The 16383-nt window shown below is 41.2% G+C and overlaps 1 protein-coding gene across 1 annotated transcript; it reads left to right on the forward strand.

Moving 5' to 3' along the window:
- Nucleotides 1-1565: 1565 nt before the first annotated feature.
- Nucleotides 1566-15276, forward strand: PAK1IP1 (PAK1 interacting protein 1). The gene is made up of 10 exons (XM_035030834.1): nucleotides 1566-1849; nucleotides 4296-4461; nucleotides 7763-7883; nucleotides 7959-8033; nucleotides 8568-8620; nucleotides 9198-9343; nucleotides 9438-9535; nucleotides 13542-13641; nucleotides 14499-14622; nucleotides 14770-15276. Exons 1-10 carry the CDS (start codon nucleotides 1763-1765, stop codon nucleotides 14973-14975), a joined length of 1176 nt encoding a protein of 391 aa, XP_034886725.1. The 5' UTR covers nucleotides 1566-1762; the 3' UTR covers nucleotides 14976-15276.
- The last annotated feature ends 1107 nt before the right edge of the window (nucleotides 15277-16383 follow it).

The following is a 16383-nucleotide window of genomic DNA, read 5'->3' on the forward strand; positions in this document are numbered from 1 at the left end:
CACTTTTACATTAAAATAAATGGATATATCATTAAGTAAAATGCAGTAAGTCATATTTTTCAAGATAAAATATGACACTTGAAAGAAATGTCTTGCTTATTCTTTGTCCCATGCCCAGGGGACACCCACTGCAGCAATTCACACTTTTCTCACTTGAGTGGTTCTCCAGTGGAAACAGTCAAGAAGCAGTCAATAGAAAATAAACAGTAAAATAACTTGACTTTTTGTAGGTAATTAGCACAAAGTGAAGGAATTAGGATAAAACAGTGAACGACTACACGAGTTTCCAAGACCGAGAGTTTGACTACAGCATTTTCAGTGCCTGAGAAGGGCTTTCAGGTGGAGTCGCCGAAGTGCGCAGAAGACAAGGCCTTCCTTGGGTTGCAATGACAACTAAAGCATGCAGAATCATTTCTACAAGACTCAAACCAGTGTAAATGAAAATAAACCCGCGTTAGATACGTGGTGACAACTCACAATCCCAGAGAACAAATATTCTTGAAAACAAAAGGGTCAAAGTGCTACGGGATCAGCGATAAACGGGGGTTGAAGAACTGACACCGACAGGTGCCTGCTTGTCAAATCCACCTGCCGTGGCCTTTATGAGACAAATTATGACGCTCCAGAATGTATTCCATTAGGTTTGTACAAAGCTGCCATTTCTGAATCTCCACACCTTATGAAAATCTAAAACGTCAATCAAGGCAATCTTTGCTTTCATGAATGTTTCATTTTGCACCTGAACCGGGAGGTGGTGAAAAGTGAAATGTGAGATTTCCTTCTGGAATGTTCACGTAGGATGACTGCGCCCTTCTTCCTCAATCAGTCCGTCTTTTTTTTTTTTTTTTTTTAAGATTTTATTTATTTATTAGAGAGAGAGCACATGAGAGGGGCGAGGGTCAGAGGGAGAAGCAGGCTCCCCGCCGAGCAGGGAGCCCGATGCGGGACTCGATCCAAGGGACTCCGGGATCATGACCTGAGCCGAAGGCAGTCGCTTAACCAACTGAGCCACCCAGGCGCCCCAATCAGTCCGTCTTTACCCCTTTCAAGTAAAGCGTCCTCCTCCCTCCCCGGGGTGTGCGGCAACGTTGGCCAATGCGACCCCAAAATCAGACAAGCAAATCCGGCTGGAAGAAAAGGTGCGCGAGGCAGGATTACCCGGCGGGCAGAGAGAAGCGCGGGAAGCGGAGCTCCAGGGCCCCTTCGCGGGCGGCTCTAGAAACCGCTAACCCTGAACGCCACCCCCTCTTTGCCCTTTTAGGAGAGAACGTGAGAGAGAAAGGCTCGTTTGTGCTTCCTGCACAAAAAGGAAACCCAATTCCTGTCCCCCGTCTCACAACCCACAGGCGAGCCGCCTCCACACTAACCCCACGATACCGCCAGAAGCCCCGCCCAGGCTGAAAGAGGCCCCGCCTCTCCATGACGTCACACAAACGAGGGGGCTTCCGCAGAGGATGTCCCGCCCTACTCCCCTTAGACGTGTCTAGCTCGCAGCCACCTAGGATATGTCTGCTTGCCCCTAACTTTTTTCTCCTCGTCATGAGCACTTCCTCATGTGGCGTTCTTCTTTATTCTCCTCTTGGAAGCTCCGCGTGATCTTCGAGCTCTGAAACCGTTTTCACGGAGGCAGGCGCCCAAAAGGCAGCCTGCGCTCGTGACGTAAATTTGAGCGCCGACGCAGGAAGGACCCTACTTCCTCTGGCATCCGCTTTCGTCATTCTCAGCTGAGCGGGGCTAGTTGAAGAGGCACGTGCGCTGCCGAATGGAGCTGGTAGCTGGTTGCTACGAACAGGTCCTTTTTGGGTTCGCTATACACCCGGAGCCGGATGCAGGCGACGACCACGAAGAGGTAAGAGGGTGCGCGGGTAAGTCTGGTCGGGTTCCCACACGGCGGAAGTAGGCACATCATTAGAGGTAAGTAAACACATTGATCTCTTAGGGATTAATTGATGAATCAAACTTATAATTTAGTTTTTTTAAAACAGAGAGTAGGCGTTTCATAAAATGAGATCATGTCTGTTGGTTTTAGTAGACATCCTGACCACTTTACAGGAAGGAAGCTGGCGTTGCTGCCAACAGGCAGATGAGTCAGGTTATGGATTTAAGCCTCGCTCCGGTAAGTTGACAGCCAGTTTTCCGTGTTCAGGATTTAATGAAAGAACAGTTCGCCCTCTTACTGAGTTTTGTCTTGGAATTTTACAAAATATTAGAGCTGGATCAGGATAAACTCATTGATAAAAAGGGAAAAAAAAGTGTCCCGATTCATTCGGTATTTTTGGACCCTTTACCATGGGGCCGTTAATTGGCAGTGGAGTTACAGAGAAGCCAAAGGAATGGACCCAGTGCTAGACAGCTTGCCAACAGAAGGAGAGCAGAGGAGACAAATGCATGGAGAAAATTACAACAAAATAAAGTATTTTTACTAGATGTGCGAGCAGAAAGGTTAAGTAAATTTCCGTTAGTGAAACAGGTAGTTAGGACATATCCAGGACTAGAAATAAGATTTAACTTTTAACCCGGTAAATTTTTCCCTAAGCAAATCTACGAATCTCTTAGAAACCTATTTTTATCAGTACTTCTTTATGAAGTCGAGGTGTCAGTCTTGAATGAACCAGAAAACTGGAAGTATATAACTTGACTAATTAGTTTTGTTTATTTTGTTTCTGCTTTTGGCTGAAAGGTGACATCTTTTGTATGCTTAAAGATGATGCTATTGATTGTGTTACTCATTCTAAAAAAGTTGCTCGTTGTTCCAGATACATAGTAGTTCTCACAGCAACCCCCTGAGGCAGATACCGTTATCCCTGTTTTACAGATGAGGAGCCTGAAGTTGAGATCCCTTAAGTGACCTGCTCAAGGTCACACAGCTAATAATTGGGAGACCTGGGACTCAAGTCCCCAGGTGTCTCTGAAACACGAAGCTCTTAAACTGTCCACTACTACTGCTAAACCTAGACAGACAGTAGCTCAGATAATCAACATTCCTTCTGTAATATGCACAAGCAAAGGTTATTTTTGATTTATGGCCATAGCAGCCCCTAAGGAATATTGTGCCTTTACTCAGAAGAGGCTCTCTTGATCCTGGTTGATGGAAGCAGTGTCTGTTGGTGTAGTTATTTAAAAATTACTTTGCAGGGGCGCCTGGGTGGCTCATTAAGCGTCTGCCATTGGCTTAGGTCATGATCCCAGGGTCCTGGGATCGAGCCCTGCATCGGGCTCCCTGCTCAGCGGGAAGCCTGCTTCTCCCTCTCCCACTCCCCCTGCTTGTGTTCCCTCTCTCGCTGTATCTCTCTCTGTCAAATAAATACATAAAATCTTTTTTTTTTTAATAATAAAATCTTAAAAAAAAAAGAAATTACTTTGCAGTAACACATCTTAAGTGTGTTCAGAGAGGTGTGATGGGTTTTTTTTTTTTCTTTGGTGTGTTTGTTTTGCTAATACGTCTTGATGCATCTCCTTCACTTTGAGGTGTGTATATGTATTCAGCTGTCAGTCATTCTTTGCACTCAACCAATCTGACTCAATCAAAAGTTGCATTATCAATAAGCATAGAGTTCTTGAGACCTCATCATTGGTCATTCTCTAGGGCTTATATTGGTACTATTGGAAGGAAGCATACTCTTCATCCTGTTTATTTTTCTTTATGAGACTTGTCATTAGGGGCGCCTGGGTGGCTCAGTCGTTAAGCGTCTGCCTTTGGCTCAGGTCATGATCCCGGGATCTGCCTGCCGCTCCCCCTCCTTGTGCTTGCGCTTTCTCTGACAAATAAATAAATAAAATCTTAAAAAAAAAAAAAGACTTGTCATTATACTCATCTGTATGTGACATATTTGTTTACTGTTTGTCTCTCCCACAGGGATGGCAGTTCTATTAGAATAAGGACTTTCTTTTCTTCACTGCTATGTATCAGCTGTCTAAAATGGTGCCAAGCACATAGTAGTCATTTAGTATTTGAATGAATAAATTCAATTCAAAATCTGAACATTTGAATGAATGAACGGTATGCAAGTCTCACATATAAGTAAATATTAAGCAGTTAAGGATTTGGATAGGACCTTAAAGTAGTCTGGTCTCCATAATTGTTTTGGAGTCATGATACCCAGCATTGCCTTCTGATTTCCTTGCTGCCTGCCTTATTTTTCAGGTTCTTTGTTTTTCTTAATCTGCTATCATTGCATAATTTTTTCTCTGTTCGTAAGTATCTACTGGTATTTTTCATGAGTTGTGGAATCGCATATGTGTTTCTAGAGAACTGTGATATGATTGTGACATTGATTGTGTGTTTTACTCTTCAGCAAAAATGGACTCCTGTGGCTGACTTCACTCACCATGCCCATACTGCCTCCTTGTCGGCGGTGGCTGTAAATAGTCGTTTTGTAGTCACTGGGAGCAAAGATGAAACAATTCACATATATGACATGAAAAAGAAGATAGACCATGGGGCTCTAGTGCATCACAATGGTGAGAAAATTATATCCTTTAAGATAATGTTGAGGTATCGTTACTTTACAATTAGACTTCAGTTGACTAATTCATTAGGTGTCTATTATGTAGCAGGTTCTGTGCTAGGGAATACAGAAATGAGAAAAGTGTGATTTTTTTTTATCCTTAAGTTCTTCATAGTCCATATTGGGAGACAGAAGGGAGGCACTTCACTCACTCTGGGGGCAGTGGGAGGAAGCGACTTTTCACTGAAAATTTCCCCAAAATGACATCTGACTGAATTGTCTTAAAAGGGAAGTACCAGTTGTTAGCTAGGCAGGAGAAAGGGCATTCTAGGCAGAGCAGGAAGCATGAGGAGCACAGGAACAGCCTTATGTTGATAGCTAACTTTATTGAGGGAGTACCACGTGCCCAGCAGTGTGCCAAGAAATTACACTTGTACCTTCAGTTCATAGAAGAGAAAACCGAGATTCAATGATGTTAACTTGACTTACCCACGGTTACAAAACAATGGAACTAGACTCAAACCTAGGTCTAGAGCCCATGTTTTTAACCACTATGTGCATAGGGAACTGTAAGCAAGTCGGTATTATGAGAAGGTTAAAACGGAGGTTGGGGTGACTGGAGAAGTAGATGGGCCGGGTCCTGGGTGGTCCTTGAGAAGAAGAGGTTAGGGATTGAATGGGAGGGAGGGGCTGTGCGGGCTTGAGGAAAGTGCTGGCATCCGGGATATGAGAGAGATGCTGACCAAGAACAAGCAAAAGACTGATGAGAGTCTGCCTGATTGAAGTTGGAGGCTCTGGATCGAGTAACATCCGTTTCAGTAAGCTACCGGCATTTTTATGGGGAGCAGAAAGCTAGTTGGTGTGTGCAACAGGTGGATTGATATACAAAGGAATTCAGGATTTTGGTGAAAGAAGAGCTTGTTGGTCTAGAGAAAATGGGGTGTGAAGAGTCTACAGATCTCTGAAATAAAAGAACAGATGGACTGTGAATGAAGGGGGGCATGAATGGGCTGGTGAGTGGTGAGGTTGTGGGCAGGGGTGAGGCTCTTAAGAGTTCAAGAGTTGTAATGTGGAGCAGCTCTAGGTGGTGACTGTGTCTGGGGTGTAGGTGTGAGGGACTAAACCAGAGAGGAGGCAAAGGCCACTTGAGTTGAGGAGGTCGGGACTGGTGATTCTCAAGTCATGCCTGGGTTTTCCAGGATAGTGGTAGGATCAACAAGTAGGGAGACTAAATAGGTGAGTTTTTTTCCAGTATTGAATATTATGGTGTTTTTATTGTATTTTCCCAGGGACACTGCTAAGGATGTTGGTTTCCTGCAATTAAAGGCAGATGAGACCACCGCGCATTGGTTCTGGCAGTAAATTTGGAGTGGTCAGTGTCTTTTTTAGGTCCTTTAGCTACTTTGACAAGCATTTTCCTTTTCAACAGAAGCTAGGCTTTGAGTGTATTCAACATACATTCCTTTTCCATTCTGTCTCCTGATCCCAGTTCATATAAGAAAGTCTTCTCTCTCCCTTGGGCATGGAAGAAATAAGTTAAACAAATATTGTCTGCCTAGAGCCACTGGTTCAGGTGTTCCCCAACAGGAAAAGGACTGACTGAGAAGGAGTTTGGATGGGGATGAAGTATGGTTCCTAATTTCCTTCATTCCTTGTTTAACTCCTGTTTGTTTGGGTTTTTTCAAGATTTTATTTTATTTATTAGCATGTGAGGTGGGGGAGGGGCAGAGGGAAAGGGAGAAGCAGACTACCCCCCACCCCACCCCCCCGCCTCCGAGCGGGGAGCCCGATGTGGGGCTCGATCCCAGGACCCTGAGATCATGACCTGAGCTGAAGGCAGATGCTTAACCAACTGAGCCGCCCAGGCACCCCTAACTCCTGTTTTTCTAACAGTTGGTAATAGATAAGCTCTTTTCCAGAGTAGGAAATAGGATAATAGGAAAGAGGAAAACGGGCAAAGATGACTGAAGACTCCCACTTTGATAAAGTCGTATGTAACCGCATATATTATTAGTGCTTTTTGGGGTAGGGGGGTGCAAAATTATTCATCAAAGATCTTTGACTCTTTCAATATAAAGGACAATGTAAAGGGTTGAGTAGGACGTGGCAGGTGAACAGCAGTGAACCCAGGGTTCATACCCTTATTCTGAAAAGGACAAAAGAGTAAACATTTAGGCTTTATGTCTGTATGTTTTCGGTTTTGATTACTCAGCTCTGCTTTTGTGGTGTAAAAACAGCCATAGACATTTTGGAACTGAACAAGGGTGTCTGTGTTCCAGTAAAACTGCATTTATGAAAACAGGCCACCAGGTGTGGCTTACAGACAGTAGTCTGTTGACCACTGAGCTATAGGGCAGTTAAGTTGGGTGACAGGCTTCAAAGGATAGGGAATTTTACTTGAGGGTAAATGTGTAATGGTGTGCATTGCTTTTGGGAGTTAAAAGAATGCTGGGTTCTTCTATCACCTTACCTCCTTACAGCGAGGTTTATATTTGAGGACAGTGAATATGTTATGTTTCCCAATTCCAAGAGCTGTAGGAGAAATTCATGGGAGAGTCAGGCTTTAGTTTGGGCAGAGGGAAGTAGAGTGTTTTGTGAAGTTGAAAAGATACAGGAAAATTTGTGAACCATGGAAGGGAGATTACAGAGGCATAGTTGAATAGTGGAACAAATTATAAAGTTGTTCTAATAAATTTTTAAAGATTTTAAATTTTTTTAAATTAAGTTTTTTTTTAAATTTTATTTTTAAGTAATCTCTACACCCATTGTGGGGCTTGAACTCACAACCCCGAGATCAAGAGTCAATATGCTCTACTAACCAGGCGCCCCTCTAATAAATTCTTATGACAGTGAATGAGAACTGTGTACAAATCAAAAGCAGGTCTGGAGTGATAATAATTGGATTGTGGATGATTGGGTCACTAACTCATTGTTTCGAAAGTAGAAGTCATATGGCTGTACATCTTGGTTTGTTCCCCAGATCAGCTGGTTTTCTGGTTGGTTTTGTTTGACTTCTACTCAAACAATCCTAGCCAGCCATCTCCTAAATTTATGATTGTGGAGATATAGAGCCAGAAAGTGAACTGATTAGCTCTGTGTTTACAACTAGAGAAATTCTGCTGAAAGTATTTGTATAGCCCTGAAACTGTATGTTCTAATGTGAAAAAAATGAATCTCTTCACCTGAGACTTTAAGGTATATTTCAGTAATACTAAGACCTTAGATGTTTACTTGCCACAGCATAACCTTCAAACCAGAAATGGGGTTTGCATTCAAAATGAATATTAAGTTTGCCTATCTTGGTTTTTCCACAGGCACAATAACTTGCCTAAAATTCTATGGCAACAGGCACTTAATCAGTGGGGCAGAAGATGGACTCATTTGTGTGTGGGATGCAAAGAAATGGGAGTGCCTGAAGTCCATTAAAGCTCACAAGTGAGTATAGCCCTTTCCTGTTGGGGGTCTCTAGGTGCCAGTCAAGTTGGGGGCTAACTGTTGGTTTCCTTTTAGAGGACATGTGACCTTCCTTTCCATTCACCCATCTGGCAAGTTGGCCCTGTCCGTGGGTACGGATAAGACGTTAAGGTAAGTCGTTAATGCTGAGAGCATCTTTTCTAAGTTGTGGTCTTTGTTCTCCAGGGACAACAGGAAGCTACCATCAGGGTATATTTTAGTACAATAATTAGATTCATTTTCTGTCTCATCTCATGGCTGTCAGCTATTTAAAGGTATTGCAGTACAAGAAAAGATGGAAAGCTAGTGAACCTTTTCACAGTGGTAGAGAAAAAATGACAGGCTTTGTGTTCACATGTACACCATACATCCCAGTCATTGTAAACTGTGAAGTGAAGAGGATGGTGGTCCTAAAAACAAATGTTTTAGGAAGTGAAATATTTGGAGAATATATTAAACATTTTAAGTATGCGAAAGGGGTCTAGGAATGGATGAGTTGATCTTGCTTGATAGTAAATATTTCCAGTGTTGCTGTAAGAAGCGTGATCATTCTAACTAGCTGCCTATTATAGTAAATTGTCGTTTAAGTAGGTCTTCATTATGCTTCCATTTACACCTAGTAAAAGTTAGTGATCATGCCATAAGTGAACTTCCTGTGTTTTGCAGAACGTGGAATCTTGTGGAAGGAAGATCAGCATTCATAAAAAATATAAAACAAAGTGAGTACTTTATTTGGAATGTTTTTTATAACTTGGTGGAATATGAATATATATACATACATATACACCTTTATTTCTCTGCATGGTGGTGGTTACCTCCTAGGGCAGTGATTTAGGTTATTTTCCCATTTTTATTTTATTTAATTTTAAAGATTATTTATTTGAGAGAGCACAAGCAGGGAGAGTGGCTGGCAGAGGGAGAGGGAGAAGCAAGGCTCCCTGCTGAGCAGGGAGCCCGATGCGGGGCTCGATCCCAGGACCCCGGGATCATAACCTTAGTTGAAGGCAGACGTTTAACTGACTGAGCCACCCAGGTGCCCTTTTCCTTTCCCATTTTAGATTGGAATTCTTACCATGACTGTGTCACCTACCAGGTCTATGACTTAATGATGCTTTTGAATCCAGTTTGTTTTTTAAAACTTAACTTGCAAAATATGTACCAAAAGTTCGTTGTGAAGGTTAAATAGGGTCTTGGATGTGAAAATGCACGGTGCAACTATTTGTTCTTTTTATTACTACTCTGATCATTTCATTTCTTGTTTATGAAATAGAAAAGCTTTGTGTTTTTAACTTACAGATGCTCACATAGTGGAATGGTCCCCAAGAGGAGAGAAATACATAGTTGTCATACTGAATAAAATAGATGTCTATCAACTTGACACTGCGTCTGTTAGTGGCACCATCACAAATGAAAAGAGAATATCTTCTGTTACATTTCTTTCAGTAAGTGGCCAGAAATCAGTGGTGTAATCTTAGTGTCTTTGATGATGGTTGGAATTGTTGATGACATTCTGGATATTCTTTTTCTCTCTGCTAGGAGTCTGTCCTTGCAGTGGCTGGAGATGAAGAAGTTGTAAGGTTTTTTGACTGTGATTCACTAATGTGCCTCTGTGAATTTAAAGCTCATGAAAACAGGTACTTTTTTTTTTTTTGCCAGTCTCTATGTGTATGTATGTGTAGAGTCTTCAATAAATGTTACATATGCAGTAGTTTCATAAAGCAGGGTACATGTTTTCTCATGAACAACTGCAGAGATAGACATTTCTACATATATATGATTTCTGGAGTGTGAGAGGATGGTGGAAATGTCTTCTTGGCCTTAAGTAGTGCAAAAGTGGGGAAGTTGGCATCAGGACTAGTGATTGCACAAGATATTTTTCCAGTAATACTATTAAACTTGGGGCCTGAAATCAACCAAATTTGAAGAGGAACAAAGAAATTAAACAATTGAGCTTTGCCAGGACCTCTCTGTCCTTTTACTCTATGCCCCTTGTCCACTTCTTCCCTCTTTGTACACTAGTTGTTTTTCCTACAGGAGAAATATGTGACAGTATTGACTTCTGTTTTGTGCCAGTCTTTCTTAACCTCTTACTGCTCACTGTATTTCTAGGGGTAGACACTGATTCTCAGAGTAAACGGCTAAGTGACTTGGCCAAGATTAACCCACTGTTGGGTGAGGGAACTGGGACCCAAATCCAGTTCTTTCTGCCTCTGCTTTTTCTACTGTTTTGGAAAAGGTGATAATGTACAGTTACACTTTAATATGCTTCATTTGCGTGTTCTTCTATGTCTTTTTTTTTTTTTTTAGATTTTATTTATTTATTTATTTGACAGAGAGAGACACAGCAAGAGAGGGAACACAAGCAGGGGGAGTGGAAGAGGGAGAAGCAGGCTTCCCGCTGAGCAGGGAGCCCGATGCGGGTCTCGATCCCAGGACCCTGGGATCATGACCTGAGCTGAAGGCAGACGCTTAACGACTGAGCCACCCAGGCGCCCCCTTTTCTATGTCTTAAATAAGTCCTAGTTTTTATTTTCCAAATAATTCTCTTTGAATGGTCTGAGTACTACCAGTGTACAGGCCCTGGTGTTTTCCTGCATTGGGAAGTGTTCAAGGTCATTTCAAATGTACTAGTAAAACTGGAACACTTAAGATAACACTTCATATATTTTGCCGTTCATCCATTCATTTAACAGGTATTCACGAGAATCCATTAAGAACTGCACTAAGTTTTTAAATGATGAACAAAAAAGACAAGGGCTTGCATTTGTGTTTCTTGTTAGTGGAACAACAGACAGATGATAAACATGTAAGCAGATAATTTGGAAGGAAACAGAAAGGTGTGCCTTGAGAATGACAGTGGTAACTTAGTATAATCGGGGACGGGGGAGGGTGGGACTTCACAGATGAAGAGAGCTGTTTCTAAAGAGAGGAGAGAAGGCAGGCATAGTGCACCTGAGGGAGGAAGGAGCTGGGTGTATTTTAGCAACAAATGAAAGAGCTTTGTGCAGAGTGAGCCAAATGGTGCATGGCCTTGTAAACTGGTGAGGAGTTTAGATTTTACACTGAGGGCCTTTGTAGATTTTGTTTTGTTTATTTCTTACTATGGAAAAATTTAAAGGCATACAGACCAGTTTAAGGAGGCAACCCCCATAGACCCACCACCCAGCTTCAGCAGTTGTCCGTTTATAGCCAGACATGCTTTATATACGTCCCCAGCCCCTTCCTCCTGTCCTGTGTTATTTTTAGAAGGATCCCGTTTTGTAGGATTTTAAGCCTGGGAGTAACATGATTTGATTGATAATTTTAGCCATTTAGGCTACTCGGTAGTCTAGAAGAACAATGGCAGTAGCTGGGACGAAGGTGGTGGCACTGGAGGTGAGAGAAATGGGTGTGTAGGTGGAAGCCATGGTTCATCTCTGTTCTATTTGTCTCTTCATCCTGAACTTGGAATCTCTTGAGATTAGGGACTTAAGTATCTTTATTTCCTTTATGATAGCCTAATACAGTTATCATGATCATTCTTTCGACCTTTTTTTTTTTTTTAATGTTTTTTAAATTTAAATTCAATTAACATCTAATGTATTACTGGTTTCAGAGGTACAGGCCTGTGATTCATCAGTCTTATATATATAACACCCGGTGCTTCATTACGTTACATGCCCTCCTTAATGTGCATCACCCAGTTACCCCATCCCTCCACCCCCCTCCCCTGCAGCAACCCTCAGTTTGTTTCCTATGCTTAAGAGTTTCTTATGGTTGGTCTCCCTCTCTGGTTTCATCTTGTTTCGTTTTTTCCTCTCTTCCCCTATGATCCTCTGCCTTGTTTCTTAAATTCCACATATCAGTGAGATCATATGATAATTGTCTTTCTGTGATTGACTTATTTCGCTTACCATAATACCCTCTAGTTCCATCCATGTCATTGCAAATGGCAAGATTTCAATTTTTTGATGGCTGCGTAATATTCCACTGTATATTATACATGTCTTTTGCCCATTTCTTGATTGGATTATTTGTTCTTTGGGTGTTGAGTTTGATAAGTTCTTTGTAGATTTTGGATATTAGCCCTTTATCTGATTTGTCATTTGCAAATATCTTCTTCCATTCTGTCGGTTGTCTTTGGGCTTTGTTGACTATTTCCTTTGCTGTGCTTTATCTTGATGAAGTCCCAATAGTTCATTTTTGCCCTTGCTTCCCTTGCCTTTGGAGACGTGTCTAGCAAGAAGTTGCTGCAGTCAAGGTTGAAAAGGTTGCTGCCTGGGTTCTCCTCTAGGATTTTGATGGATTCCTGTCTCACATTCAGGTCTTTCATCCATTTTGAGTCTATTTTTGTGTACGCTATAAGGAAATGGTCCAGTTTCATCTTCTGCATGTGGCTGTCCAATTTTCCCAACACCATTTGTTGAAGAGACTGTCTTTTTTCCACTGATATTCTTTCCTGCTTTGTCGAAGATTAGTTGACTGTAGAGTTCAGGGTCCATTTCTTGGTTTTCTATTCTGTTCCACTGATCTATGTGTCTGTTTTTGTGCCAGTACCATACTGTCGTGATGATGACAGCTTTGTAATAGAGCTTGAAGTCCGGAATTATGATGTCACCAGCTTTGCTTTTCTTTTTCAACATTCCTCTGGCTATTTGGGTCTCTTCTGGTTCCATACAAATTTTAGGATTATTTGTTCCAACTCTGTGAAAAAGGTTGATGGTATTTTGATAGGGATTGCATTGAATGTGTAGATTGCTCTGGGTAGCATAGGGGTTTTTTGTTTGTTTAAGATTTTATTTATTTATTTGACAGAGAGTGCAAGCACAAGCGGGGAGCGGCAGACAGAGTGAGAGGGAGAAGCAGGCTCCCCGCAGAGCAGGGAGCCCAATGTGGGGCTTGATCCCAGGACCCTGGGATCGTGACCTGAGCTGAAGGCAGACGCTTAACCAACTGAGCCACCCAGGCGCCTCTAGGTAGCATAGACATTTTAGCAATATTTTGTTCTACCAATCCATGAGCATGGAATGTTTTTCCATTTCTTTGTGTCTTCCTCAATTTCTTTCATGAGTGTTCTATAGTTTTCTGAGTACAGATCCTTTGCCTCTTTGGTTAGGTTTATTCCTAGGTGTCTTAATGGTTTTGGGTGCAGTTGTAAATGGGATCGGCTCCTTTATTTCTCTTTCTTCTGTTTCATTGTTAATGTGTAGGAATGCAATTGATTTCTGTGCATTGATTTTATATCTTGCCACTTTGCTGAATTCCTATATGAGTTCTAGCAATTTTGGGGTGGAGTCTTTTGGATTTTCCACATAGTATCATGTCATCTGCTAAGAGCGAGAATTTGACTTCTTTGCCAATTCAGATGCCTTTTATTTCTTTTTGTTGTCTGATTGCTGAGGCTAGGACTTGTAGTACTATGTTGAACAGCAGTGATGATAGTAGTGGCTGATAGTCCATTTTATCTTGGAATTTGGACCCTGAAAAGGACTCACTGACTCATGGGAATGTGAAGCATAGTTAGATTTTAGCACTGTTCCTTAAGCAGTTTGGAAGCACTTGGAACATTGAAAAATCAAGAGACTGTGCATAGAAGCTTTATGACAATATCATACTATCTGGGAGAATGGAGCCTTTATGGTGTTCATATTTCTATTCTAGGATAAAAGACATGTTCAGTTTTGAAGTTCCAGAGCATCATGTTGTTATTACAGCATCGAGTGATGGTTTCATCAAAATGTGGAAGCTTAAGCAGGATAAGGTCAGTGTCTTAACACGATATAAATGTACTTTAATGCAAGTCTTACTACTAGTATTGCTTTGAGTTAAGGGAGGTGGACTGTTTTTCAAGGCAGAAATCTTTAAATAAACTTAAAGTCTCTTCCATGCATGGTTGATATTTGTAGTTTTAAAGTTAGGCTTCCAAGAGCTACCTTGGGGGTTGGTATTGGTGAGTCTGAGCTGGCAGGATCCCAGAACTCCTCTGCTTTTTCAATCAGAGAAGCACTGCTTTCTTCTCTTTTGTTTGTATATAGATGTTCTCTGTAAGATTTTGTTAGATAAAAATACTGCCATTGCTAAAAATTTGAGAAAATTACTGATTGGTAATGGAACTAACAATAGTTTTGAACCAGATACTTGGAAAATTAAATTCCCTTCAGTAGTCTCACTCTTACAGACCCTCTTGGTTTATTATTCTTGATTGTCTATTTATAGACAATTCTGTGAATGTGGTTTGTTGAGTGTTTATGCAAGGTTCTGTGTTAAAACCTAGAAATAAATGATGGTCCTTTTCCTTAATGAATTTACAGTTTCTGAATACTCAGAAACAAGCTCTGTGAAGGACATAGTCAAACCAAACATGAATCAAGATATTAGATTTCTTCTAAGCAGCATGTTTTATTCTCAAGAAAATAATATAACTTTTAAATCAAAAACTTAAAATTCCAACTGCCTGACTCAGTCAGAAAACTATGCAACTTTTGATCTTGGGGTTGTAAGTTTGAGCCCCATGTTGGGTGTAGAGATTACTTAAAAAAATAATAAGTTCACTTGATTAAGGAAAAAGAAATTATTGAAAATTCCCCTATGTTATCATCAATTTTTCTTCTGTTTTAGAAAGTTCCCCCATCTTTGCTCTGTGAAGTAAAAACTAATGCCAGACTGACATGTCTTGGGGTGTGGCTAGACAGAGTGACAGACACACAAGAAAGCCTGCCTTCAGCTGCAGAGCCTTCTCCTGGTAAGTGAAAGTCATCATTTTTAGAAAATTTATTAGCTCTTGAATTGTTGAAATGGAGGAGATTCGGATAACTTCACTTTATGGTCAGCCTTGTTTATTTCAAGAGGGGAAAAGCGGTCTTTAAATGTACTGTCTCTTGTGTTTTAGTGAGTAAAGAACAGTCCAAAATCAACAAAAAGGAAGCTGGCGATGTAGTGCAGGAAGAAAAAAGGCAGTCCATACATAACGCAAAGAAATGTGATTTAACTGGTGATAGTAATAAGCCAACGAAAGGAAATACCTCGGTGTCAACTAAGAAGAGGAAAATGGTAGAAATGTTGGGAAAAAAGAAGAGAAAAAAGAAGAAAATATGAATGACACAGTGAATCCCACATTTCTCCTATGAGAAAAACTTCTTAGATGGAATCATTCTTTTCACATGTACCCTTTACCCCCCTCCCCCCCAAGTAAAAGCTAGAAATTTCTTCTTTTGGAGAAAATGTACAGCTTAAAAAAAAAACCCACTTTTATGTGTTTATTTTTTTTAACAGTGGTGAAACTATTTTTGGTAGGCAACATCTTATTAATTATGTATCATGGTGATACATACTATGTTAATGTGTAATATATTAATTTTTACTGTTGTATAAAGCAAATAAAGATCTTTTCAGAATATTGTAGTTTAAAATATACAGTTGTTTTTTTTTTTAAGATTTTATGTATTCACTTGAGAGAGAGCAAGCAAGCACGAGTAGGGGGAGGGAGAAGCAGGCTTCCTACTCAGCAGGGAGCCCGGCGCGGGGCTCGATCCCAGGACCCTGAGATCACGACCTGAGCTGAAGGCAGATGCTTAACCGACTGAGCCACCCAGGCGCCCCTAAAATATACAGTTTGTTTTGTTTTGTTTTTGTTTTTTTAAAGATTTTATTTATTTATTTGACAGAGACACAGCAAGAGAGGGAACATAAGCAGGGGAGTGGGAGAGGGAGAAGCAGGCTTCCCGCGGAGCAGGGAGCCCGATGCGGGGCTCGATCCCAGGACCCTGGGATCATGACCTGAGCCGAAGGCAGTCGCTTAACCAACTGAGCCACCCAGGTGCCCTCCTAGGTTTTTTTCATCTGTTTCAGGCCAACAAAAATTCACTTAATCTAACGAAGAGTCTTAAATTCAGCCTGTTGATTATAATCTTGTCATCTCTCGTTTTATTCCTCAGTAGATTTCCTGGGTGTTTTGAAAAGACAATAGAGGATTCGTAGATTGGAATTAGCTGACCGGATGTCAAATACCTGAGGCCGACAGGGAATCCCTCCCGTTCAGGCAAATTGAGACCTCTAACATTTGGACACTGGAATTGCCACTGCCCCTTCACAGGAAGGAAATCATCTAGGAAATGAGCCAAATGCTGTGTCCTGACATGTCAGTCCACCTCTTTGTTTAACTTCAGGCCTACAAGCAAAGATGCATATGGTTTGGGGTTTTTTGTTACATTTTTAATATTTTTTAGAGCAGTTTGAGGTTTATAACAAAACAGAGGAATGCACAGAGATGTCCCATATATCCCCTGCCTCTACACATGCATAGCCTCCCCCATGATCAACATCACTCCCAAGAATGGTACACTTTTTACCAAGGATGAACCTACATCAATGTATCATAATCACCCAAAGTTCGTAATTTACCTTAGGGATCACTCGGTGTTGTACACTGTAGGGGACAAATGTGTAATGACATATTAATACAATCCACAGAATATTCCCACTGCCCTGAAACAACTCTTGTGTT

Source organism: Mirounga leonina, unplaced genomic scaffold (assembly GCF_011800145.1).
Source record: "Mirounga leonina isolate KUSES-001 unplaced genomic scaffold, KU_Mleo_1.0 Mir_366, whole genome shotgun sequence".
In the NCBI taxonomy this organism is placed as follows: domain Eukaryota; kingdom Metazoa; phylum Chordata; class Mammalia; order Carnivora; family Phocidae; genus Mirounga; species Mirounga leonina.